Source organism: Musa acuminata, chromosome BXJ2-4 (assembly GCF_036884655.1).
Source record: "Musa acuminata AAA Group cultivar baxijiao chromosome BXJ2-4, Cavendish_Baxijiao_AAA, whole genome shotgun sequence".
Classification (NCBI taxonomy): domain Eukaryota; kingdom Viridiplantae; phylum Streptophyta; class Magnoliopsida; order Zingiberales; family Musaceae; genus Musa; species Musa acuminata.
In genome coordinates this window covers 4717876-4744968 of record NC_088341.1, presented here as the reverse complement: position 1 = coordinate 4744968, position 27093 = coordinate 4717876, and the positions used below count along the sequence as shown (strand labels likewise).

Sequence of the window (27093 nt, the reverse complement as noted above, 5' to 3'; positions counted from 1 at the left end):
TCTTACACTTCGATCATGCCAAATTACATTGTGTTAATCAGGCAGCAATACACATTGTGGCAAATCCCATTTTTCATTACTGCATGAAATATATTGAAATTGACTGCAATATGATGGGAGAAAAAATTTAGTCTGATAAATTACTATGGTCTTTGTTCTGTCATATGCTCATTTTTACATATATTTTTACCAAACTACTTGGAAAGATACTTTCATTCTTATCTACTTAACTTGAACATCTTGAATATTCATGCGCCAAATTGAGAGGGAGTTTGGATGTAGTCTTCTTCTTCAAGTTCCAGTTCTTCTATTGCAGCTGTAACTGGAACATATGGGAGGGTGTTAATAGTGGTCAGGTTCTTACAGAAGGTTACCGTATTTCCTTCAATTCTGACTCCTCCTTGCATGGCGCGGATGAAATTGCACCCGATTATCATCTGTATGTCATCCCCTAATTTCATAGGGAACGTATATGTGTATGGGATTCTGAAGGAGTTGTCACCTATCATCATTCTTCCTCCTCTCAATTTCTTATCTGCTGTTGTCTTTGATGTAATCCCGCTGAAATGTATTAGGTAGGGATTCCTTTCTAATGCTTCCCTAGGTATCGCGCCTTCATCTATGCAGCATGTGGTGGCCCCTGTGTCTAGAATGACATTTACTTTGATTATAGGAGTATTTGATGGCTTACAAGTGATAATATTTTTATCAAAATCGGACAAATTAAATAAATTATTCTTGAGATAATATTCTCATACCAATAATTATATGACTGAGATTTTATACACCATGTAAATAAGTGTGAAAAAAATATAAATATATCTTGTACAATTAAGAAACATATAATTTAAATATATTAAAAATATAAATCTCCTCTTTCTTACAACTTCACTAATCAGGCTAAATTTATTGTTTCTATATTTATGTATTTTATTTCGATTATGAAAGAGAGAGGTTTTCTGTGCTATTTTCTTGTGCCAATGTAGTTTCTGGATGCTATGGATGACCATCTCTTTTCTGCCACTGCCTTGTGCAGGGACTCGTAAACTCGATAATGATTCTTGTTCTTGCTTGCTTCATTGCTGGGTGTGTGGCAGCTTCAAATTACAGCGTCACTGACTTCGGAGCGAAAGGAGATGGCGTAACAGATGACACTAAAGTATCAGAAATCAATACATCCTCTTTGTCTTTTTTCTTTTATGTCTGTATGCGTGTATATGTTAAGCATATACATGAAGAGATCTCTACCTCTTTTTGCATGATATGTTTCCATTATAATCACATTTGTTCGGTGTTTTATTCCTCAGGCGTTCTTGGATACATGGAATGCAACATGTCAGAGTTCTGTATCCTCCATTCTCCTCATCCCTGCAGGGAAGACGTTCCTGTTGAATCCCATCGTCTTCCAGGGTCCCTGCCAGTTTTACGTCCGCGTTCAGGTATTGCGTCTGCTTGTCGCTGTCAGCAAGTCCTCGAGTCTTCTGCGCTCTCTCTGTCTCTCTCTCTCGTGCTGTAGGTTGATGGAGACATCATACGGCCCAGCCAACTCTGGGGAGGAAAAATTGATCACTGGTTACTGTTCAGCCATATCGATAACCTGTCCATCGTCGGATCCGGGAAGATTGACGGTCAGGGAGCCGCTTGGTGGTCGTGCAAGACCAATCATGTAAGCGTTTCGTCCTCTCCACTTTCCTGTTTTTGTTTCCGACACTCTCAGGTCAACGCAGCTCATCCTGCTTTCTACGTGCCTTCTCTTCCTTCGGTTTCTGCCGCAGCAATGCTCAGTTGCTCCCAACGTAAGCTTTCTCAACTGCTCTATCTTGGAAATGCACGCATCGTACCGTTAGGAGACTGTAATCACAAGCATTAACTGGGATATATGCAGACGCTAGCTTTGCTGTTCTGCAGAAGAGCGCTGGTGGCTGATCTGAGGCTCATCAACAGCCCCCAGATGCACCTAGTGGTGGGTTTCAGCTCCACAATCCACATCACCGGTGTTACCATCACCGCCCCCGGCGACAGCCCCAACACCGACGGCATCCACATCCAACAGAGCCATCACGTCAACGTCTCCGACTCCACCATTGGTACAGGTACACCTTCCCGTTCCTGTCACCGCTCCTTGTGATACGTACAAAGAAGAATAGGTAACAGTCGATGTTGGCTGCAGGAGACGACTGTATATCGATAGGCACTGGTTCTTTCCATGTTAATGTCAGCTGGGTAACATGTGGCCCTGGCCATGGCATAAGGTTTGTCTCCTCTCACAACAACTAAAGAATTAACTCTTTGTATACAAAGAATCAAACTCACATCAAAGAAACATTTGTTTAAGCCGAGCAGATAAAAATGAAGACCTCCCTGATTGATATGAAGAATCAAAACATTTATTCTAGTCACAGATACTGAACGACACTTATCGGTTGGTTTGTGTTTCTAGCGTTGGTAGCCTGGGAATGAACAACTCTCGTGCGGAAGTGTCGGATATCCAGGTTGGTCATTGCAACATATCTAGCACAATGAATGGCGTAAGGATAAAGACATGGCAGGCAAGTCTCCCATCCTCTCCTCTTCTTCAACCCAAGGATGAAAGCCATGGTGTTTTCTCACTGCTATAACTTAGCTTTCTTTCTTCTTATCAGGGAGGATATGGTTATGCAAAGACGATAATATTTGAGAATATCAACTTCACTGCAGTGAAGAATCCTATAATAATAGATCAACACTACTGTGCTACCGGTGTCTGCGCCGAGAAGGTAAATCGAAATCTTTGAAGTTCTTAGGTAGTTCCAGAATTTATCTTCTGATGTCCTGTTAATCCAAACTTCTTCTGTTGGATGGAGAAGTCGTCAGCTGTGCAAGTGACTGATGTGCGATTCATCGAAGTAAGAGGCACAACAAGCAGCCAGGTAGCGATCAACTTAAACTGCAGCCAAAACGTGGCCTGCACGGGCATCACCATCCAGAACGTTGAGATCCAACCTGCACAGCAAGGAGGGCAAGCATCATCTTACTGCTTCAACGCCCATGGAACAGTGACCGGTGTCGCCATGCCTGCAGTTCCTTGCTTGATGCCATGAAAGAAAAGTACAGCATTTGTAAGAGCTTTTGGCAGAGTTCTCTGCTCCTAAAATAATGTTTTCTATAAATATTGTAAAAAATGTTAAACTAAGTTGTTTTAAAGCCAAATAGTTGAGCTGACAAATATGTATTTTTAGTATGATAATTTATCAAAATGAATATAAACTCTGTTTTCGATTTTCGAATTACTTTTGACCGTAGTTTTCAAATTTCTCAAGTGTAATGGTTTTGGTGGGAAAATATGCAAATTGATCATTTATACTAATAAGCTTCGAACAATAATAATTTCATAAGTCACATTTTCTTCACCAAGAAAATCTTGAAAATAGATATTATCATCCTTGTGACTCTAATTTCATGGGATATCGTGACCAGCTAGAGAAACTAGCTGACCGCGAGAATGAAATTGAGCACCACATGCTGGAGAAAAGAGTCGGTGTAAGTGCCCTTCTTCACGAAGGGAGAGAGGACGTTGTCGTAGTTCCGGCTGTCTCTGAGCTCCAGCTTCCGGGCCTTGATGCCAAGTTGGAGCCGTCGACGTGCGCGACGCTGCACGTGAGCGTGGCCTCCATGGCAACTTGGAGCCACTTGTTGAACCGCCAGACAAACTCGAGGAAGATGAAGCGATGGAGGCTGGCCACGGCGGCGCTGTCGAAGGCGATTGCGGAGGCGTTCTCCAGGAGGTCGAGTGCGAGCGTCTCCGGGTCCTTGCCGAAGGCGAGGCCGCATATGTTGTCAAAGCAAGCTTGACACTCTCCATACGAGAGTGTCAATCTTATATATATATATATATATATATATTAAAAACACTATATATATATATATATATATATGTATATATGGATATATGTATATGTATATATATATATATACATACATACATTCTATTTTGAAAATCTCAAAGATAAACCTCAAAAGCTGTCATATATTTTCTTGCCTAAATTTAAAAAATTGACTTAAATTATATAGTGTTGTAAAAATAATACAAATTATTTTATGGATAAAAACCAACCCAGAAAAATTGAAAACAATTGGTGGAAAAAAAATTTGGATTTGCATGGAAAAAAATGATAGTTTTTGGAAGGGATAATTTTTGGAAGATTAAAAATAGAGGGTTACTGTTTGTGAATTTTGAAAATGAGGGTATCGTTAGAAAAAAAAAATCTAAAAAGAGAATAATTTCTCTGACAATCGTGTGTGTATATATATATATATATATATATATATATATATATATATATGCTTTGATGTATAAATGCAAAGCATATATAGTAATAAATTATAATTTTTGTTAAGATTATGTAGAAAGTAATTAATTACAGGGGAATCCATCTGGTCAAATCTCACCTCATGGATATTATTGGCAACCTCCATTAATCAATTATAGTAGTTTTCTATCTTGACAACATAGACAATGTAAATACTAAACAAAAAATAATTTTACTTTAAAAAGCTCTCTAATTGATTTTTACATAAGGCTTTTTTTTTTATAATTTATAAAAATATCTCTCTCCCTCCACCAGCAACTTTTAATCGTCATCATCGTGCCCCTGACCATCATCACCACCCTCGATTGTAGTCATCATCGTGCACCGCTCTCCCCAGGAACGATGCCGCCTGTTGCTCCCATTGTAAGCTAAGCAAACATAGATTATTATGTGAAAATTTATCTAGATAAATGTATTTTAGATCTTTATTATAGATATTTTGGTTGCTATTGAAAGGTAAAAATTACAAAAAATAAAGATGGATAATCCTATTAATTTGTTGTTTAAAATATTATTTTTTACAGTTATCATAATAAGAAATTTTATATACTATCAACCGAATAAATCTCTTTATGAGTTGAAACAAACTTCTCCAATTCATCATAGGTTTTACTTTTTACATGGGAAAATAAAAACTCTTCTATAATAATGTTAATATATATAGATATATGATATGATTATCCATGAATAATTTTAAATTAAAAATCTTAAAAAATTAAAATAGTATATTCTAAAAACATATTTTTTTTTCAAAATAAAAGTATACATTAGACGTTCTTGATGATATGGGTCTCCCTGGAGCTGCCCCAATTAATGTTTGCATGGATCAAAACCTGAAGCTCACTCCATTAGATGATGAACTCTTCAACCATCGATCAGATTTGTTGGATGACTTTTTTTATCTTATAATCACAAGATCCGATAGAACCTACTCGATGCACCTTCTTTGTCAATTTATGCATCAACCTAGAAAATCACATCTTGTAGCATCAATTCGAGTTTTGTGATATTTAAAAGAAACACTAGAACAAGAACTATTTTTTTAGCAGATAATAATCTAAATTTGACTATATATTATGAGACTGATTGGGGAGATTGTTCAACTACAAAAAGATGTTTTTGTTTGAATACTCTCATCTCTTGGAAGACAAAGAAGAAACAATCAACTATTTCACGTTCTTCAATGCAAGCATAATATAGGATTGTGGATTTACTTAGTTGAAGTATCTCTTACACTTCGATCATGCCAAATTACATTGTGTTAATCAGGCAGCAATACACATTGTGGCAAATCCCATTTTTCATTACTGCATGAAATATATTGAAATTGACTGCAATATGATGGGAGAAAAAATTTAGTCTGATAAATTACTACGGTCTTTGTTCTGTCATATGCTCATTTTTACATATATTTTTACCAAACTACTTGGAAAGATACTTTCATTCTTATCTACTTAACTTGAACATATTGAATATTCATGCGCCAACTTGAGAGGGAGGCTTACAAATGATAATATCTTTATCAAAATCGGACAAATTAAATAAATTATTCTTGAGATAATATTCTCATACCAATAATTATATGAATGAGATTTTATACACCATGTAAATAAGTGTGAAAAAAATATAAATATATCTTGTACAATTAAGAAACATATAATTTAAATATATTAAAATTATAAATATCCTTTTTCTTACAACTTCACTAATCAGGCTAAATTTATTGTTTCTATATTTATGTATTTTATTTCGATTATGAAAGAGAGAGGTTTTCTGTGCTATTTTCTTGTGCCAATGTAGTTTCTGGATGCTATGGATGACCATCTCTTTTCTGCCACTGCCTTGTGCAGGGACTCGTAAACTCGATAATGATTCTTGTTCTTGCTTGCTTCATTGCTGGGTGTGTGGCAGCTTCAAATTACAGCGTCACGGACTTCGGAGCGAAAGGAGATGGCGTAACAGATGACACTAAAGTATCAGAAATCAATACATCCTCTTTGTCTTTTTTCTTTTATTTCTGTATGCGTGTATATGTTAAGCATATACATGAAGAGATCTCTACCTCTTTTTGCATGATATGTTTCCATTATAATCACATTTGTTCGGTGTTTTATTCCTCAGGCGTTCTTGGATACATGGAATGCAACATGTCAGAGTTCTGTATCCTCCATTCTCCTCATCCCGGCAGGGAAGACGTTCCTGTTGAATCCCATCGTCTTCCAGGGTCCCTGCCAGTTTTACGTCCGTGTTCAGGTATTGCGTCTGCTTGTCGCCGTCAGCAAGTCCTCGAGTCTTCTGCGCTCTCTCTGTCTCTCTCTCGTGCTGTAGGTTGATGGAGACATCATACGGCCCAGCCAACTCTGGGGAGGAAAAATTGATCACTGGTTACTGTTCAGCCATATCGATCGCCTGTCTATCGTCGGATCCGGGAAGATTGACGGTCAGGGAGCCGCTTGGTGGTCGTGCAAGACCAATCAAGTTAGCGTTTCGTCCTCTCCACTTTCCTGTTTTTGTTTCCGACACTCTCAGGTCAACGCAGCTCATCCTGCTTTCTACGTGCCTTCTCTTCCTTCGGTTTCTGCCGCAGCAATGCTCTGTTGCTCCCAACGTAAGCTTTCTCAACTGCTCTATCTTGGAAATGCACGCATCGTAGCGTTAGGAGACTGTAATCACAAGCATTAACTGGGATATATGCAGACGCTAGCTTTGCTGTTCTGCAGCAGAGCGCTGGTGGCTGATCTGAGGCTTATCAACAGCCCCCAGATGCACCTAGTGGTGGGTTTCAGCTCCACAATCCGCATCACCGGTGTTACCATCACCGCCCCCGGCGACAGCCCCAACACCGACGGCATCCACATCCAACAGAGCCATCACGTCAACGTCTCCGACTCCACCATTGGTACAGGTACACCTTCCCGTTCCTGTCACCGCTCCTTGTGATACGTACAAAGAAGAATAGGTAACAGTCGATGTTGGCTGCAGGAGACGACTGTATATCGATAGGCACTGGTTCTTTCCATGTTAATGTCAGCTGGGTAACATGTGGCCCTGGCCATGGCATAAGGTTTGTCTCCTCTCACAACAACTAAAGAATTAACTCTTTGTATACAAAGAATCAAACTCACATCAAAGAAACATTTGTTTAAGCCGAGCAGATAAAAATGAAGACCTCCCTGATTGATATGAAGAATCAAAACATTTATTCTAGTCACAGATACTGAACGACACTTATCGGTTGGTTTGTGTTTCTAGCGTTGGTAGCCTGGGAATGAACAACTCTCGTGCGGAAGTGTCGGATATCCAGGTTGGTCATTGCAACATATCTAGCACAATGAATGGCGTAAGGATAAAGACATGGCAGGCAAGTCTCCCATCCTCTCCTCTTCTTCAACCCAAGGATGAAAGCCATGGTGTTTTCTCACTGCTATAACTTAGCTTTCTTTCTTCTTATCAGGGAGGATATGGTTATGCAAAGACGATAATATTTGAGAATATCAACTTCACTGCAGTGAAGAATCCTATAATAATAGATCAACACTACTGTGCTACCGGTGTCTGCGCCGAGAAGGTAAATCGAAATCTTTGAAGTTCTTAGGTAGTTCCAGAATTTATCTTCTGATGTCCTGTTAATCCAAACTTCTTCTGTTGGATGGAGAAGTCGTCAGCTGTGCAAGTGACTGATGTGCGATTCATCGAAGTAAGAGGCACAACAAGCAGCCAGGTAGCGATCAACTTAAACTGCAGCCAAAACGTGGCCTGCACGGGCATCACCATCCAGAACGTTGAGATCCAACCTGCACAGCAAGGAGGGCAAGCATCATCTTACTGCTTCAACGCCCATGGAACAGTGACCGGTGTCGCCATGCCTGCAGTTCCTTGCTTGATGCCATGAAAGAAAAGTACAGCATTTGTAAGAGCTTTTGGCAGAGTTCTCTGCTCCTAAAATAATGTTTTCTATAAATATTGTAAAAAATGTTAAACTAAGTTGTTTTAAAGCCAAATAGTTGAGCTGACAAATATGTATTTTTAGTATGATAATTTATCAAAATGAATATAAACTCTGTTTTCGATTTTCGAATTACTTTTGACCGTAGTTTTCAAATTTCTCAAGTGTAATGGTTTTGGTGGGAAAATATGCAAATTGATCATTTATACTAATAAGCTTCGAACAATAATAATTTCATAAGTCACATTTTCTTCACCAAGAAAATCTTGAAAATAGATATTATCATCCTTGTGACTCTAATTTCATGGGATATCGTGACCAGCTAGAGAAACTAGCTGACCGCGAGAATGAAATTGAGCACCACATGCTGGAGAAAAGAGTCGGTGTAAGTGCCCTTCTTCACGAAGGGAGAGAGGACGTTGTCGTAGTTCCGGCTGTCTCTGAGCTCCAGCTTCCGGGCCTTGATGCCAAGTTGGAGCCGTCGACGTGCGCGACGCTGCACGTGAGCGTGGCCTCCATGGCAACTTGGAGCCACTTGTTGAACCGCCAGACAAACTCGAGGAAGATGAAGCGATGGAGGCTGGCCACGGCGGCGCTGTCGAAGGCGATTGCGGAGGCGTTCTCCAGGAGGTCGAGTGCGAGCGTCTCCGGGTCCTTGCCGAAGGCGAGGCCGCATATGTTGTCAAAGCAAGCTTGACACTCTCCATACGAGAGTGTCAATCTTATATATATATATATATATATTAAAAACACTATATATATATATATATATATATATATATATATATATATATATATATATATATATATATATATGTATATATGGATATATGTATATGTATATATATATATATACATACATACATTCTATTTTGAAAATCTCAAAGATAAACCTCAAAAGCTGTCATATATTTTCTTGCCTAAATTTAAAAAATTGACTTAAATTATATAGTGTTGTAAAAATAATACAAATTATTTTATGGATAAAAACCAACCCAGAAAAATTGAAAACAATTGGTGGAAAAAAAATTTGGATTTGCATGGAAAAAAATGATAGTTTTTGGAAGGGATAATTTTTGGAAGATTAAAAATAGAGGGTTACTGTTTGTGAATTTTGAAAATGAGGGTATCGTTAGAAAAAAAAAATCTAAAAAGAGAATAATTTCTCTGACAATCGTGTGTGTATATATATATATATATATATATATATATATATATATATATATATATATATATATATATATGCTTTGATGTATAAATGCAAAGCATATATAGTAATAAATTATAATTTTTGTTAAGATTATGTAGAAAGTAATTAATTACAGGGGAATCCATCTGGTCAAATCTCACCTCATGGATATTATTGGCAACCTCCATTAATCAATTATAGTAGTTTTCTATCTTGACAACATAGACAATGTAAATACTAAACAAAAAATAATTTTACTTTAAAAAGCTCTCTAATTGATTTTTACATAAGGCTTTTTTTTTTATAATTTATAAAAATATCTCTCTCCCTCCACCAGCAACTTCTAATCGTCATCATCGTGCCCTTGACCATCATCACCACCCTCGATTGTAGTCATCATCGTGCACCGCTCTCCCCAGGAACGATGCCGCCTGTTGCTCCCATTGTAAGCTAAGCAAACATAGATTATTATGTGAAAATTTATCTAGATAAATGTATTTTAGATCTTTATTATAGATATTTTGGTTGCTATTGAAAGGTAAAAATTACAAAAAATAAAGATGGATAATCCTATTAATTTGTTGTTTAAAATATTATTTTTTACAGTTATCATAATAAGAAATTTTATATACTATCAACCGAATAAATCTCTTTATGAGTTGAAACAAACTTCTCCAATTCATCATAGGTTTTACTTTTTACATGGGAAAATAAAAACTCTTCTATAATAATGTTAATATATATAGATATATGATATGATTATCCATGAATAATTTTAAATTAAAAATCTTAAAAAATTAAAATAGTATATTCTAAAAACATATTTTTTTTTCAAAATAAAAGTATACATTAGACGTTCTTGATGATATGGGTCTCCCTGGAGCTGCCCCAATTAATGTTTGCATGGATCAAAACCTGAAGCTCACTCCATTAGATGATGAACTCTTCAACCATCGATCAGATTTGTTGGATGACTTTTTTTATCTTATAATCACAAGATCCGATAGAACCTACTCGATGCACCTTCTTTGTCAATTTATGCATCAACCTAGAAAATCACATCTTGTAGCATCAATTCGAGTTTTGTGATATTTAAAAGAAACACTAGAACAAGAACTATTTTTTTAGCAGATAATAATCTAAATTTGACTATATATTATGAGACTGATTGGGGAGATTGTTCAACTACAAAAAGATGTTTTTGTTTGAATACTCTCATCTCTTGGAAGACAAAGAAGAAACAATCAACTATTTCACGTTCTTCAATGCAAGCATAATATAGGATTGTGGATTTACTTAGTTGAAGTATCTCTTACACTTCGATCATGCCAAATTACATTGTGTTAATCAGGCAGCAATACACATTGTGGCAAATCCCATTTTTCATTACTGCATGAAATATATTGAAATTGACTGCAATATGATGGGAGAAAAAATTTAGTCTGATAAATTACTACGGTCTTTGTTCTGTCATATGCTCATTTTTACATATATTTTTACCAAACTACTTGGAAAGATACTTTCATTCTTATCTACTTAACTTGAACATATTGAATATTCATGCGCCAACTTGAGAGGGAGGCTTACAAATGATAATATCTTTATCAAAATCGGACAAATTAAATAAATTATTCTTGAGATAATATTCTCATACCAATAATTATATGAATGAGATTTTATACACCATGTAAATAAGTGTGAAAAAAATATAAATATATCTTGTACAATTAAGAAACATATAATTTAAATATATTAAAATTATAAATATCCTTTTTCTTACAACTTCACTAATCAGGCTAAATTTATTGTTTCTATATTTATGTATTTTATTTCGATTATGAAAGAGAGAGGTTTTCTGTGCTATTTTCTTGTGCCAATGTAGTTTCTGGATGCTATGGATGACCATCTCTTTTCTGCCACTGCCTTGTGCAGGGACTCGTAAACTCGATAATGATTCTTGTTCTTGCTTGCTTCATTGCTGGGTGTGTGGCAGCTTCAAATTACAGCGTCACGGACTTCGGAGCGAAAGGAGATGGCGTAACAGATGACACTAAAGTATCAGAAATCAATACATCCTCTTTGTCTTTTTTCTTTTATTTCTGTATGCGTGTATATGTTAAGCATATACATGAAGAGATCTCTACCTCTTTTTGCATGATATGTTTCCATTATAATCACATTTGTTCGGTGTTTTATTCCTCAGGCGTTCTTGGATACATGGAATGCAACATGTCAGAGTTCTGTATCCTCCATTCTCCTCATCCCGGCAGGGAAGACGTTCCTGTTGAATCCCATCGTCTTCCAGGGTCCCTGCCAGTTTTACGTCCGTGTTCAGGTATTGCGTCTGCTTGTCGCCGTCAGCAAGTCCTCGAGTCTTCTGCGCTCTCTCTGTCTCTCTCTCGTGCTGTAGGTTGATGGAGACATCATACGGCCCAGCCAACTCTGGGGAGGAAAAATTGATCACTGGTTACTGTTCAGCCATATCGATCGCCTGTCTATCGTCGGATCCGGGAAGATTGACGGTCAGGGAGCCGCTTGGTGGTCGTGCAAGACCAATCAAGTTAGCGTTTCGTCCTCTCCACTTTCCTGTTTTTGTTTCCGACACTCTCAGGTCAACGCAGCTCATCCTGCTTTCTACGTGCCTTCTCTTCCTTCGGTTTCTGCCGCAGCAATGCTCTGTTGCTCCCAACGTAAGCTTTCTCAACTGCTCTATCTTGGAAATGCACGCATCGTAGCGTTAGGAGACTGTAATCACAAGCATTAACTGGGATATATGCAGACGCTAGCTTTGCTGTTCTGCAGCAGAGCGCTGGTGGCTGATCTGAGGCTTATCAACAGCCCCCAGATGCACCTAGTGGTGGGTTTCAGCTCCACAATCCGCATCACCGGTGTTACCATCACCGCCCCCGGCGACAGCCCCAACACCGACGGCATCCACATCCAACAGAGCCATCACGTCAACGTCTCCGACTCCACCATTGGTACAGGTACACCTTCCCGTTCCTGTCACCGCTCCTTGTGATACGTACAAAGAAGAATAGGTAACAGTCGATGTTGGCTGCAGGAGACGACTGTATATCGATAGGCACTGGTTCTTTCCATGTTAATGTCAGCTGGGTAACATGTGGCCCTGGCCATGGCATAAGGTTTGTCTCCTCTCACAACAACTAAAGAATTAACTCTTTGTATACAAAGAATCAAACTCACATCAAAGAAACATTTGTTTAAGCCGAGCAGATAAAAATGAAGACCTCCCTGATTGATATGAAGAATCAAAACATTTATTCTAGTCACAGATACTGAACGACACTTATCGGTTGGTTTGTGTTTCTAGCGTTGGTAGCCTGGGAATGAACAACTCTCGTGCGGAAGTGTCGGATATCCAGGTTGGTCATTGCAACATATCTAGCACAATGAATGGCGTAAGGATAAAGACATGGCAGGCAAGTCTCCCATCCTCTCCTCTTCTTCAACCCAAGGATGAAAGCCATGGTGTTTTCTCACTGCTATAACTTAGCTTTCTTTCTTCTTATCAGGGAGGATATGGTTATGCAAAGACGATAATATTTGAGAATATCAACTTCACTGCAGTGAAGAATCCTATAATAATAGATCAACACTACTGTGCTACCGGTGTCTGCGCCGAGAAGGTAAATCGAAATCTTTGAAGTTCTTAGGTAGTTCCAGAATTTATCTTCTGATGTCCTGTTAATCCAAACTTCTTCTGTTGGATGGAGAAGTCGTCAGCTGTGCAAGTGACTGATGTGCGATTCATCGAAGTAAGAGGCACATCAAGCAGCCAGGTAGCGATCAACTTAAACTGCAGCCAAAACGTGGCCTGCACGGGCATCACCATCCAGAATGTTGAGATCCAACCTGCACAGCAAGGAGGGCAAGCATCATCTTACTGCTTCAACGCCCATGGAACAGTGACCGGTGTCGCCATGCCTGCAGTTCCTTGCTTGATGCCATGAAAGAAAGTACAGCATTTGTAAGAGCTTTTGACCGTAATTTTCAAATTTCTCAAGTGTAATGGTTTTGGTGGGAAAATATGCGAATTGATCATTTATACTAATAAACTTCAATCATGTCTTCTTTATTTACTAAATATCTAATTAAGTGATGATAAAGTTTAATATTTTCACGTGAAGGTGCTAGCACTTAGCTGAAAAAGATTATCGTAGGTTCTAAGCTCAAATCTCGTTTTTATCGTTTATCATTTATGAAAAAAAAATTATTTTTTCACAAGTCACATCTATAATTGTATTGCATTTTATCTTGGTTGAAGACAATACTATTTGTGAAGAAAGAGAGGATCACATACAAGTGCAATTCTTTCTCAAATAGTAATAATAAGGTATTACTAGTCACCAAATAGAAGAAGAAAAAAACTAAGGTGAAAAAAAAAATTTATTGAGCTTTTCAAAAAGAAAAATACTTTGATCTTCTTTTGATTTACACTGTTATTCGAAGACGACTCTTGCTTGCTATTAGCATTATTATTCTTTTCTTTGTCATTATCATTATCATTTTTCTTATTTATAAAAAAGTATCTTCATCTCTTCCTGAAATAAGCTCGTATTATTTGATGAGCTAAAGATTCTTAAGAAATAAGAAGATTTTTCAACTCTATTAAGGATGATTTTTGAACGCATCCTTGAATAGATATGGCATAAAGAATATTTTTTTTTCGAAGATCATGAATAATATAATGTTTCATTCGTGCATCAGAAATATGCTCATTTGGATCTAAGAGTGATATCTCTAAACATAAATTTTTAATTTTTAAAAAATATTATAAAATTAAGAGATCATCTTGGATAGTATTTATCAAATCATTCTTCAAAATACGATAGTCGAGTCATATTCTTTTTGTTGAGTAATATATCAAGAGTGATCCAAATTTGTAATGAATAATGTGTTCAAAGATATAAATAGATCTTTTTAATATAATGTCAATCTTTGCATTTAAAATTCTTTATCTCTTCGTAACGAGATAAAACTCTAAACAAGTCTTCCAGATTTTGTTATTAGACTGATCGAAAAAATCCAAATCCACCAACTTGACTATAATATTTCATAGTATCTTCTTCAATAAGAAAATTTAAAACCAGATATTATCATCTCTGTGGCTCTAATATACGCCGTGACCAGCTAAAAAAACTAGCTGAGCGCGACCACCACATGCTGGAGAAAAGAGTCGGTGTAAGTGCCCTTCTGCAGAAGGGAGAGAGGACGTTGACGTAGTTCCGGCCGTCTCTTAGCTCCAGCTTCCGGGCCTTGATAATGGCCGACAGGTAGCCGTCGACGTGCGCGACGCTGCACGTGAGCGTGGCCTCCATGCCAACTTGGAGCCACTTGTTGAACCGCCAGACAAACTCGAGGAAGATGAAGCGATGGAGGCTGGCCTCGGCCGCGTTGTCGAAGGCGACGGCGGAGGCGTTCTCCAGGAGGTCGAGTGCGAGCGTCTCCGGGTCCTTGCCGAAGGCGAGGCCGCATATGTTGTCAAAGGTGAGCCGGAGGAGCAGATCCTGGAGGTCGACGACCCTGTACCTCGCGGAAGCTTCTTTGAGGATGGGAAGAAAGCGGAGGTGGATGGAACGGCAGACCCTCTGCGACATGGCGATTCGGAGCATGTGATGGTGAACTCTAATGCAGCAGTCTTGCGTTGGAAGAGGCAGGTATCTCGATCGGAGTTGAAGATGCTGTGGTCGAGGAAGTCGCCGAGGATGGAGCAATTTGATTCAGTTAGATTTTTGGACAGATCTAAAGGGTAATTTTCACATGTACTCTGAAGAACACTTTGATCATCGTCATTCCATCCTTGTGACAGTTAAGCATGACATTATAGATTAGGAGAAATTAAAGTATATTTTGAAATATCATAAATTAATATTTTATATTTTAAATATGATTAAATAGAGTTTTAGGGATAAGAAATTCCTAGTTTAAAATATATTTTAGAAGATTTCAAAGAAAGTTAGACGGAGTTGTAGAAATTAGTGATTCTTATATTTTTCATATATAAATAAGTGATATCTACATATAGATCAATTCAAACCTCAAGTATTCCGTCGTTCGATCTCGTACTTTTTTTTTATTTTTGAAGTTCAATAATTTTTTTTTCTGTCTTGATTTCTTCTTCTTTTATTTGGTCTGATCTTAGACTAATAGTACTTTGTTATTATTGAAAATAGGATCAATCGAACGTTTATCTTTGCTTCCTTAAACTCTAAGAAATTCAAAATATAACAAAATAGGATCAATCCAACGTTTATATAGCTCCAAATAAATTTTTTTTCAGTACTTGATGTAATGTTTGGATCATTAATGAACCTTGTAATCATACTTAAGTAAAATATTATGTTTTGAATTTATAAGATAAATAAAAAACAACAAGACTTTGAAGAAGAGTTACATCGACCTTTTTCAGTTCTATCATTTTATAATAGTCTTTGTTCAAACTCGGAGAGTAAAAATTGATTTAAGATTTAAGCTTTTCCAATATATTTTTAATGAGAAATATTTTTTTTATGACTGTTTCATTTGAATTCTAAAATAAAATATTTCATTACTCATAAATCTATAATTTCAAATTCTTTATTATGTTTTGATTAAAACCTTCCACTAATTTCATATCATCAACCTAAAGACAATAAATAACATCATCAATGACTTTATATATGTCTAATACTTCTTTATAATTTATTTTTGTTCGTGTAGAGCTTTGAGAAGTTTATGCACATTGTCTTTTTGATCTTTGACTATAATCCTCTATGGTTACTTTATATTAGTTGGGATGCTTTCAGCTTTACTTAAGCTACTAATACAAGAAGCATTATTATATATTTCGTCCTTTCAAGTATAGCAAAAGTATTAGCATTAAAGTCTCCACTAGAAAGAAGTAGTTCTTCTTCCACATTTTCGTAGTTATCAGAAGAGACGAATGAGCTATCAACTGAATGTTCTTATCGTACAAACGAAGAAATATCATATCCAAAATGAACTACAAAGCATAACTCGGATCCTAATGTCACTCAAAAACCACACTAACAATAATAAAACCAATCAACAGCTTCTCCACCACTTCACATAACCATCGATTATAAATCCATTAAAATATATAATTTATTCAGGTGATAATTAGGGATATGCAGGATAACACGTAAAGAAAGAATAAAGATAAGATATAATATTTTTTGTTTCACTAAAGAAAATTTACTGTAACTTCAAAATTCTATATCACCCAACATTTATATGGTCCCCATTAATATATTATATTTATTACATTTACTATATCTCTGAATCTCTCTAAAAATATTTGTTCCAAAACTCTTTAATTGCTATAGTAATAAAATCAAACTTTTGGTTTAGAGATATTATTATTTTTTATATCTTTTATATCATTTATTTGTTCATTATTTCTTCTCATTTTATGAACAATAGAAATGATTTTTGAAAAGAAATCAGAAATAAATTTAGAACTATCTTGTTATAATTTTTCAAAATAAATTGGTAAAATTTGTAAACAAAGTTTTTTTACCTTGTCCATACCCCCGAATGTTTTTTGAAATATTTTTCAAACTTGTTTTAAAGTCTTTGTTGGAATAATGATCTTGAAAATTATATAATTAAGCTTTTGGTAAATAATGAATAAAGCTTTTTTCATCTTCTTTCTTTGATCCGTGAGTTATTTTCTTGCTTCTCTATCCAATGCTTCTTCTTCTACTAGACTTGGTTTATTAAATCTATTTTCTATAAACTCCCATACATCTTGAAAACCTAGAAAAACTTTTATTTGGATACAACATATATTATAATTATCTTTTTTCAGTCTAAGGATTTAAAGTTGGAAGGTGTTTGAGAAAGAGGCCATGGCTTGACTGATACCAAATGTTAAAACAGATTGGGAGAAGAGATGGGGCTACCAAATGTTAAGACAACAAATTCTTTGTTTCACTTAAATAAAATTACTATAACTTCATGATTTAACACATGAGGTTTATATAGTCCTCAGATACATTACATTCATTATATTTAATATGAATCTTTCTCTAGATTTTTTTCTTCCTTCAAAAATCAATAATCAATTTCATTCATTCTTCTATAAGACCTTTAATGTATTTTATCTCTTGATATAATGAACGTTGCGATAACAAGTGCATCGGAAAAACTCACTGCAGAATTCTGAGATAGATATTTCTGACCAGAATTCTCGAGATACGCTGATCACTTTCGTTGTCTTAGTAGGCCTACATTACAAGTGATGCAGCTTTTAGGAGAATCTAACACTCATCTAACCATACAGGTTCATCAAAATAATCTAATTTACATTGTCGATGACCGATGAGTGAAGCTTCTCATTCATATGATTTTGAGGTGAAATAGTAGATGGCTTTCATCACGTCTCCTTTGCTGGCCGACATGAATGAGAAATCTGCAATCAATTCGATCATTGTTGTCAAAAGCGTGTGAGCCCCAAAACAAAAGAAGAGGAACACCTTCTTAATTCTCTGGTATCGATCATTAATGTGACCGTCCACATTCCACCACTAAATGGGGGAGAAAAGCAAACGACAAACCTCGAGAAAAAGTCATTGCGTCGTTCCCTACAGATGTATCATTCACTTTAAAGAAGGATCTTTGAGTTGCAGACATCAACACTGTCCCACTATCCCAATCATATATGTACAGAAAAGAAGGAAGAGACAGATGGTGGAGGGACTCCAATCATTCATGGGGATAACTGGATCTGCAAGCTGGATCATGTGCTTGTTGAATACTCACACGTATATATATACATGTACATACGAAGGATAAGTCGTCTTGCATGCATGCATGCGTTTCTACACATATACAAGTCTGCAGAGCAGTGATATACAGTACTTTCCCAGGGGGAAAGTAAAGCGTCAACAAGAGAGTTCATCCTCACATTTGCCTAGCTAACGGGAAAAGGATGTGTCGAGGTCTAGACATCCTGTACGTGTGCAGTGCCGAAGTGGTTTCACATGCGGAGGAACACTGACAGCACAAGTTACGTGCTGAAGGAGTGTTCATGTTCCTGATGGCAAAGACAAGTTACATCTGTGCATGTGTGTGTGTGTGTGAGAGAGAGAGAGAGAGAAGTTATGTTAATTTGTACTTCTCTTCTAACTATCTCTCTCTCTCTCCCCCTTTTTCTAAAACCCTAAACCCTAAGACACTTGGACTAAGTGCATAGTCTCCCTACGATTCGAGTATTCCAAACTGTTATATCCTTCACAATTCATCATGTCTCTCTCCTCCTCCTCCTCCTCTCTCTCTCTCTATAGACACTGCTTTAATATGATGTCATCATTGTTGTTATGCTTGTTTATGCCATCTGGAAATGAAATAGAACTCCTGTGCAAGGTACCCTACAAGATGGTGTGTGTTAACTCCTGTAGCCCTTGAACATATCAACTGTTACCATTTACATTTAATGATCTCTGTCCAATGCAGCACTGTTCATTGTAGGGATGTCCGGGCCACCTACAGTGCTCAGTGAGCCATTAGTTTATGTTGGGTGGCCATTTCCTTGTAGTTTGCCTGCCATAAGTTCGGCACCATTTGGCACATATCGATGGAGATGCATGGCCTCCCCACCCAAACCACCTCTCTCTCTCTCTCTCTCTCTCTCTCTCTCTCACACACACACACACACACACACGCGCATACATTTCAAGCTGTGTGTTTTTCTTTATTGTTATGTTACCATCTTATGTTGGTGTCATGGGCAGCAAGGACCTTGTGGGAGTGGAAGAATTGTAAAAATATTAATCCTTTATGGGTGAGATAATAATAAATTCATGTATCACAAACAAAATTTTGGGTTATAAATGTTGTTAAAGGATCAAATTGATTTATGCTTTCATTTTGGTGCAGTGGTTGAATAATTAAGAGGAATATGTCTATGATCAAAATTGGACATTTATATTTATCATGATTCAGCATAAGAATTATGTCACTAGTTGCATAACAGCATGGTCTTAACTAAGCTTTTGTCTCCCATCCTATTTGGTCAATTTAATCTGCATAAATCATATGATACTTGTAAGTCAACTTGAATCTGTTCTAATTCAACTCAATCAACAAGCTCGATTGGGTTGATTTTTATTGAACTTAGTTGTGAATACTCAACTAGAACAATCGAATTCTTCTTTCATTTTGAACTTGAACAATCCAATACATCACTAACCTAACCTAATCTTATTCCACCACAAAGATGAGTTGAATTGAGTTAGGTCGAAGCTAATTCAAGTGTCATATTCATTTAGAACTTTACTCTCAACATGAGTCAACCAATTCAAAACTTGATTGAAGATAATAAGATGATATTTGAGGCACTCCTCAAATAGATAATAATATTAAAAGATTAAAAAAAGGAATTTAAAAATTATAATTAATTTTACTAACATTCCATAAGCAAGGGAAGATAATATCATGATCAATGGCATGTGAACATGTCCTACATAAAAAAACAAAGCTAGCAATAAGTCCTTGTGTCACTTCCATGACTGTTCATGAAGCCTTTGACCAAACACCCCCACTACCTCCCCAATCACCACAACACCTTAACCAGATGCCATGCCATATTTCCTGCAAATGATAGAATCAAGATGTTCAACCAGTTCATATGATCACATTGTTTTATGATACCAGTAATCTTGTGTTAGATTCTATATGGGAAAGCAACTTAGCATGCAGTTTAATACTACTGTTTGTAATCAGTCCAATTCACCTTCAAATTGAAATCAATAATGAGAAAAAGTATGTCTATTTTTAGGGGTGGATGGTGGCACATATGATATTCAAAGCCTAACATGGGATGTTACAGTGTTTATATTGTTCTTCAGGCAGTCATGATATAAATGAGCAAATATATGTGGAGTATTTGTTGTTCCAAGTCCCAAGGTAATGTATAGCTCCCTATTGAACTTAAAGATGGACTTTCTAGAGCATCAGAGTTATGAATCCTTTTCTCCCATCTGCTTTCACTTTCCACACTTCCTCCCCAGTCCTATCTTCTCTTTTGTCTTCCCCCATCTCTCTCTCTCACATAACACAGTAACAGTATATCATAAGTAGTATCCTCATCCACAACCCATCTGCCACAACCAAGCTCTTGCAAGTCCCTACAATGGCAGATCCATACCACAATTTCTTGGAAGGCTGCTTCAACCACCATCCCTTCTCCTGCAACCTTTCTCCTCCCCCTCCTCCTCCCCCTCCCTTTTCCACCTACAACTTCTACTCAAACTACATCAACTACAACACCACTCACCTCTACTCGCCACCACCTCCCTCCCCTCCCCTCCGAGAAGCCCTTCCCCTCCTCAGTCTGAGCCCAACAGACCTCCACCAGCACGAGGAAGAAACCGCCTGCAGCGCTTCCCCTTCTGATGACTATGGTGGCAACAGCAGCAAAAAATGCTTGAACGATGGGGAGAATGGGGAAGACGAGGCTGTGATGGTGGCCCTCCGCATAGGGCTTCCGAGCCCCAGTACGGCTGACGTTTGCTCCGGGGTCTCCCCTGCTTCGGCAGATGATGAGAAAGAGCGTGAAGAAGATGGTGGCGGTGATGCTGCTCCTTTATGTTACCCCATCGTTGGGAGGCTTACTAAGGGTCAGTATTGGATCCCAACTCCCTCTCAGATCCTGTTAGGTCCTACCCAGTTCTCTTGCCTCGTGTGCTGCAAGACCTTCAACAGATACAATAACATGCAGGTGAGCTGCTCTTTTTCTCCCTGCTATAAGCTTGCTTTTGATGTATTGCATTATGTATTGCCATATGCCATGGGTTTCTGATCCACCGCGTTCGTCATTTACCCTGTGGGCGTAACAAATAGATGCATATGTGGGGTCATGGATCACAGTATAGGAAGGGACCGGAGTCGCTGCGGGGAACGCAGCCGACGGCGATGCTGCGGCTGCCGTGCTACTGCTGCGCGCCAGGTTGCAGGAACAACATCGACCACCCGAGATCGAAGCCGCTCAAGGACTTCCGGACTCTCCAGACCCACTACAGGAGGAAGCATGGAGTCAAGCCCTTCGCGTGCCGCAAGTGCGGCAAGGCCTTGGCCGTCCGAGGCGACTGGCGAACCCACGAGAAGAACTGCGGCAAGCTGTGGTACTGCACCTGCGGGTCGGACTTCAAGCACAAGAGGTCCCTCAAGGACCACATCAAGGCCTTCGGGCAGGGTCACGCGGCCTGTGGAATCGACTGCTTTGACGAGGAGGACGAGCCATCATCTGAGATCGAGCAAGACAGTGATCACAGCCGACATGAACTGCACTAAGTACACCAAGCCAGAGTGTATCACCACTGCCTTCGTTCTCCATTCCATTTAGCTACTGTGCTTTCTGCTCTCATCCATCTACAAGTGTTAGATTCATATACTACAACATTAATGTAGGCTCATATATTTGACTATAAATTGTTGTTGATCGATGGATGGCTTGGCTAATCTTGCCTTCTTTCTCGTTTATAATGAAATAAGAACACAGTAAATATTTACACAAGGAAAAAAGAATTATTGTGTACTTGTTCTCAGGTAGACAAAAAGCAGAAAAAGAGAAGGGAAGAAAGCAGTAAAGATCATGATTCTTTCGGTTTAAAGACTGTAAAGTTGCATTTTCCTGCTGCTTCATTTGCCTATCATCCTCTCTGTGATATCTCTTTATGCATTGGCTTTAAGAGTAATCTGTTTAATCTCACTTGTATCGTATCTCTCATCATTTTACTGTTATCTTCATTTTCTATGTCTGAACGTAATTATGAATTCTATTCACTTCGTTGTTTTGCCTCTGTTTTTGTTTCTGATTGCTTTACCAGCCGTGGAAAAAGAAACAGGAAATATCTGTTGAGGTTGTCTGACCTTTTTCTCCCACTATTAGCACAATGATTACAGCCTAAGCTCCTTTTCCTTATGCTTCAAATTTAGGCTTTACCTTTTCCTTCACTTTAATGCAAGGTTTTGTACCCAACCACTGTCCCAGTAATCCTGCAATCTCACAAACAGATGCATGTCTCGACACTGTTACTTGATCAGAAACATATTTTAGGGTTCCTACACCATCAACCTTTTAGTCTTCTTCCTCACCGCTGCAGAGACCAGAAGCTCTAAGGTGGCACTCATTTCACTACCTCTTCTTCTCTCCGAAATGACCAAAACCGACCCTTTCTACCACAAGTATTCTATTCTACGATCCGTCATGCCATCGGCTGCAACTGAGAACAGTAAAAAAGCTGCAGAGGAAGCATGCAGTGAGTCTGAAAAGTATAATCAGAAGCCGTAAGGCTTGTTCAAACCCTGCAAGTCGACTCAGCCTTCTTGTGCTTTGGGATCGTAGATGTGTGTGCTGCTGATGGATAAATCAATTATTAGATTTCTGTAAGGAACACCGAAGAGAGAGAGAGAGAGAGAGAGAGAAGTGTATATAGGCAGATTGAGAGGGAGCCTAAGAGAGAGAAGAGAAGAGAAGTCAACGAAGGGCCCGTCGACATGTCAGATCAACCACTATCTATCCATCTCCCACACCCATCACGCTGGCTACGTGCCGTCCAGCAGAGCAGTGTTTATATGTATCTCAAACAAGCATGCAAAAAAGACTTGGGTTCCGCACTTCCTGTCCTTTACTTCCCTACGTCTTGTCATCTCTCACTCCAATTTGTTAAGATGTTTCCATGCATCAACAGCCAATTCTGCATGCTTTTAAATATTTGAGATCTTAATTGGATTGCATTCGATGCTAGTCAAAGAACAACAATGAAAAAAATATAATATAAAAATAATAGAATATGGATCGAGATATTAAAAAATAAAAAAAGAAGTTGATGACTACAAGTATTTCATGTATTAAATAAAAAATATTATTAGAGAATTTTGCAAATTGAACACTTTCCCAAAAACAAAAACAAAAAAAAGAGAACAAAAAATAAATATTTTGGTATCAAATCCATAATAAGTATTAACGGCTGCTCCAGTGACCTCACCATCCTCGTGATCTTTTCCACCAACCGGCCCTATGGCCATCTCTCAACACTTGGATGACAATCCCACGTTCCACTGCTTCTGCTGCATGCCAATCTTGACCTTTAGCTGCTGCTTCGACCCGTCCGACTCTGGGCAAGGCAAAAGGTGGACTTTGTGTCCGCGCGTGGAGCGGCGGCAGCGAAGACCACATCGGAGGAGGCGAAGCTTTTTGCTCTGCTTCGGCGGTGGGCTGGAATGGGTGGAGGGACATCGAGATGGAGGAGAGCGGCGAAGAGGATCGGCTTCCCATGTGCTTCCTTCCCCGGTGACGCCCCTTCCGATGAAACGGTGTTCCCTCTTTCCTTCTGTTTTACCTCCGTTCTTGTCTCGATTTCCCCCTAAAAGAAAGCGATAACAGATCGGCTGTTTTCTTGTACTTGTGAGGTGCTATTTCTCCTGGATCTTTTCCTCGAAAAGATACGATTTTGGATCGCAATTGTGGTGCATTGACCCCAATTTCTCTCTTACGCAGTGGTTCTCGTGACAGAATCGATCAAAATCGGGCAATTTTGCCCAACGCCTTGCGTCGAATTAGGGCATTTTTCTCTTTGTAGGTTAATTTAGGCTTCCAAGTATACTTCGTCTCGCAATCAGTCCCTCGTTCATCCGCGGAGTGTCCTAATCTTGTCCGAAATCAATCAATTTTCTCCTTCAGTGAGCTTGTTCTTACAACCTTATACTTTTTATGCTGAATTTAGTAGCTTAGATCATACTAACCGCTAAAAATCTTTGGGATTTTATGCTACCACATTAGTTCTTCTAATATGCATGTCAATAACTAGATGCCCCAACAACAGTGCGTATGAATTATCCACTTTTTAATCATTATCCTGTTCTTTTGTCAGTAAATCTTCTTTTCATTTTCCCCTTTCCTCCATCTTGTGTTTTTAGCTTTTAACTTCTATTCTAATGTTCCCTGATTCAATTCCACTACTCAGATCTCATGCTCTACCGCTAGTAAAACGGACGAGATTGCAGAAGGAAAACCTGAGGGATTAGAGCAAAAAGGCGCCCCTGATAATAAGGTACTGTTCTTTCTTCTTCATACTTCCTATCTGGTTCATCCTCTAACAGTTCAACACCGTAAAATTAATACAAATGTACTGATGCATAACTGTTCTTTTGTTATGCTTTAAATTATGTGTAATTCTTAATACAATTATGCTGACGTATATTGTTCTCAATTCTCATTCTGATTTTCATATATACTTAATTCAGTGAGGCCTTTAAACTTGAATCAGATTTTAGTTCTTGTATATTGTTTAAGTAGCTAATTTTCTTTAGTTGTGTTGATTTACAAACACGAGTCTTTTGATCTCAGAACTAAATATTTCTTATTGTTCTTCTCGAGTTTACCTTTCGATAATGGTTTTTTTTTATTTATCTTTTTGCTTTTGTATATCAAAGTTCTCGAGCTGGTTATATACAATCTCTTATGGCAGTATATTAGCAATATATAAGCTATAATGACTGCTGTTATTTGCTTTTGTACACATCAAAGTGCCCAAACTAGTTACACATATCTCTAATGGCAGTATATTAGCAGTAAATAGGGTATGTTATTGTGATCATTGTTCATAAAATTTATTACTTTTTTCACATCTTAATATGAAACAATGCATTACTTAATATCTGTGGCAACTCCACAAGTGTAACAAGACAAAGCAAGCATTTTAATGTTAGAATCTCATTGGTGCTGATGTTGGCAACAGCTACCGGTACACATGAAGTACACATGAAATGGCAAGATCTCATATGGTTTCTGCATAGGCAACAGTTGCCAGTACCATGGTAGCATCAATTCATAGTCAGCCATTATGGTTATACATTTTGTGTGAATGATGCATTCTCACATGATTACACATTATGTTAATCTTAGTGGTGCAGACAGATCCTAAGAGACAAGAATACTGAAGTCATAGTTCCTGAGTTGTTGCTTATATTCTTCTCAGTTCCCTGCTAGCCTTCTAACAACTGCTACTGAAGCTTCCTTTCTTACACTAATTGCAGAGAGCATGCGCAATATGCTTGGAGCATCTCAGTTGTGATAATGGAAGCACTGATGTCGCTGGCAACCAGAGAATTTTCACAGCTCAATGCATGCATACTTTTCACTTCATGTGCATTGCATCCAACGTCCGGCACGGAAGCGTTACATGCCCCATCTGCCGAGCACATTGGTCACAGCTTCCACACGAGCTCACTGCACCCTCCATAAACAACACTGATCCCGTCCTCCGCATCCTCGATGATTCAATTACCGCTTCCAGCGTCAACCACAGATCCTTTCTCCATGCCAATTGTTACAATGATGATGAACCTGTCGAGCTTGAAGAAGACACTGAATCCATCCAGCCTCGCCTCCACTTTGCGATCATTCCAGCTTCAGCACCATCAGGTAATCACTTCCCTGGCCGTTATCCCTGTGCCATACACCTGTGTCATTGCACAGCCGCTCACAACTGGCTATATCTTCTGTAGCTGTGTCTCTGCAGCAGGATACTTCACCGAATGGGCAGAAGAGAGCCTACCTATCTGTAAATCTCTCTCAGAGACAGGCAATTGATCTGGTTCTTGTCGCGAGCCCGAGTGGGTCTTATCTAAGGCTCCTCAAGCAATCCATGGTGCTTGTGGTCCTCTCGCTGCGTGCTGTAGACCGGCTGGCCATCATCACTTATGCCACCACTGCTACCCGTGCCTTTCCTCTAAGGCGGATGTCTTCTCGAGGGAAGCAGGCAGCAGTGCAAGCCATCGATCGCATAGTTTGTGTTGGAGAAGCTGAACCTGTTGAAGGGCTCCGGAAAAGCCTCAAGATACTGGAGGACCGAGTGCACCACAACCCACTTGCTTGCATCCTTCACCTTTCAGACAGTTCGACCCGAAGCTATGTTTGCAGAGACCTAGAGTTCCCAATCCCGGTTCACAGATTTCATATCGGCTCTGGGTTTGGGATGTCAACTGGGGGTATACTGCAGGAGTTTGACGAGTTCTTAGCTAGATTGCTTGGTGGTATGATCAGAGAGACGCAACTGAGGATAGGAGGTGAGGGCAGTTGGATAGTGTTGGGAGATCTGAGGGGAGGAGAAGAAAGGAGGATACCTGTGGACCTGATTGGTAATTGCGGCTTCCTCGCTGTCAACTACAGCTATGTTGAAGGAGGAGCTGAGCAGAGGTTAAGCACAGGAGAAGTGATGGTTGCCACACTGACTAACGATGATAGATGGCACACAGTGAGAGGTCGGACAAGACGATCTGTGTGTTAGTAGAGGAAGAAGTAACACTGTTAGAGTAGAGTGTTCGGGTTACCTTGGCCGATTCATGGCTCAAAGAAGGGTGAACCATTTGCGCCCACACAAAGAACGATGATGCTAATTGTTCGATAACTGCAAACAATATGATCTACAGGTGAAAGAATGAGTTCTTGGTTCATACTCCTGCTATGGTTCAGCTCTAAAGTTAAAACAATACTTGGAAGAGATCATCCACCGGTGTGGTGTACCATGTATCGGTATATGCCAGAACCAGAACGAACTGGACCCATACTGATCCGGGGA

General features: G+C 38.6%; 6 protein-coding genes across 7 annotated transcripts; 5 read left to right on the top strand and 1 right to left on the bottom strand.

Moving 5' to 3' along the window:
* The first annotated feature begins 1054 nt into the window (after window positions 1–1054).
* Window positions 1055–3080, top strand: LOC103981577 (probable polygalacturonase At1g80170). Its single transcript, XM_065102484.1, has 9 exons — window positions 1055–1159; window positions 1308–1439; window positions 1517–1628; window positions 1718–1796; window positions 1909–2093; window positions 2171–2252; window positions 2441–2549; window positions 2643–2756; window positions 2847–3080. The coding sequence occupies exons 1-9, from the start codon at window positions 1055–1057 to the stop codon at window positions 3078–3080; spliced, it is 1152 nt and encodes a 383-aa protein (XP_064958556.1).
* A 358-nt stretch (window positions 3081–3438) lies between these two features.
* LOC135609326 (polygalacturonase ADPG1-like) lies at window positions 3439–8241 on the top strand. Its single transcript, XM_065102439.1, has 9 exons — window positions 3439–3798; window positions 6200–6322; window positions 6471–6631; window positions 6678–6957; window positions 7047–7254; window positions 7332–7413; window positions 7602–7710; window positions 7804–7917; window positions 8008–8241. Exons 1-9 carry the CDS (start codon window positions 3439–3441, stop codon window positions 8239–8241), a joined length of 1671 nt encoding a protein of 556 aa, XP_064958511.1.
* A 358-nt stretch (window positions 8242–8599) lies between these two features.
* Window positions 8600–13458, top strand: LOC135609325 (polygalacturonase ADPG1-like). Its single transcript, XM_065102438.1, has 9 exons — window positions 8600–8959; window positions 11417–11539; window positions 11688–11848; window positions 11895–12174; window positions 12264–12471; window positions 12549–12630; window positions 12819–12927; window positions 13021–13134; window positions 13225–13458. The coding sequence occupies exons 1-9, from the start codon at window positions 8600–8602 to the stop codon at window positions 13456–13458; spliced, it is 1671 nt and encodes a 556-aa protein (XP_064958510.1).
* Window positions 13459–14604: 1146 nt separating this feature from the next.
* On the bottom strand, window positions 14605–15105 carry LOC135609324 (cytochrome P450 86A7-like). Its single transcript, XM_065102437.1, has one exon. It carries the CDS (start codon window positions 15103–15105, stop codon window positions 14605–14607), a length of 501 nt encoding a protein of 166 aa, XP_064958509.1.
* Window positions 15106–20432: 5327 nt separating this feature from the next.
* On the top strand, window positions 20433–21954 carry LOC135582180 (zinc finger protein WIP2-like). Of its 2 annotated transcripts, none has more exons than XM_065101988.1 (2): window positions 20433–21230; window positions 21380–21954. In XM_065101988.1, exons 1-2 carry the CDS (start codon window positions 20643–20645, stop codon window positions 21800–21802), a joined length of 1011 nt encoding a protein of 336 aa, XP_064958060.1. In that variant the 5' UTR covers window positions 20433–20642; the 3' UTR covers window positions 21803–21954. The 2 variants fall into 2 exon arrangements, with proteins under 2 accessions (XP_064958060.1, XP_064958059.1); XM_065101987.1 differs by having other exon boundaries at window positions 20440–21230; window positions 21353–21954.
* Window positions 21955–23502: 1548 nt separating this feature from the next.
* Window positions 23503–26968, top strand: LOC135609615 (E3 ubiquitin-protein ligase WAV3-like). Its single transcript, XM_065103050.1, has 4 exons — window positions 23503–23827; window positions 24478–24564; window positions 25550–25937; window positions 26021–26968. Exons 1-4 carry the CDS (start codon window positions 23735–23737, stop codon window positions 26800–26802), a joined length of 1350 nt encoding a protein of 449 aa, XP_064959122.1. The 5' UTR covers window positions 23503–23734; the 3' UTR covers window positions 26803–26968.
* The last annotated feature ends 125 nt before the right edge of the window (window positions 26969–27093 follow it).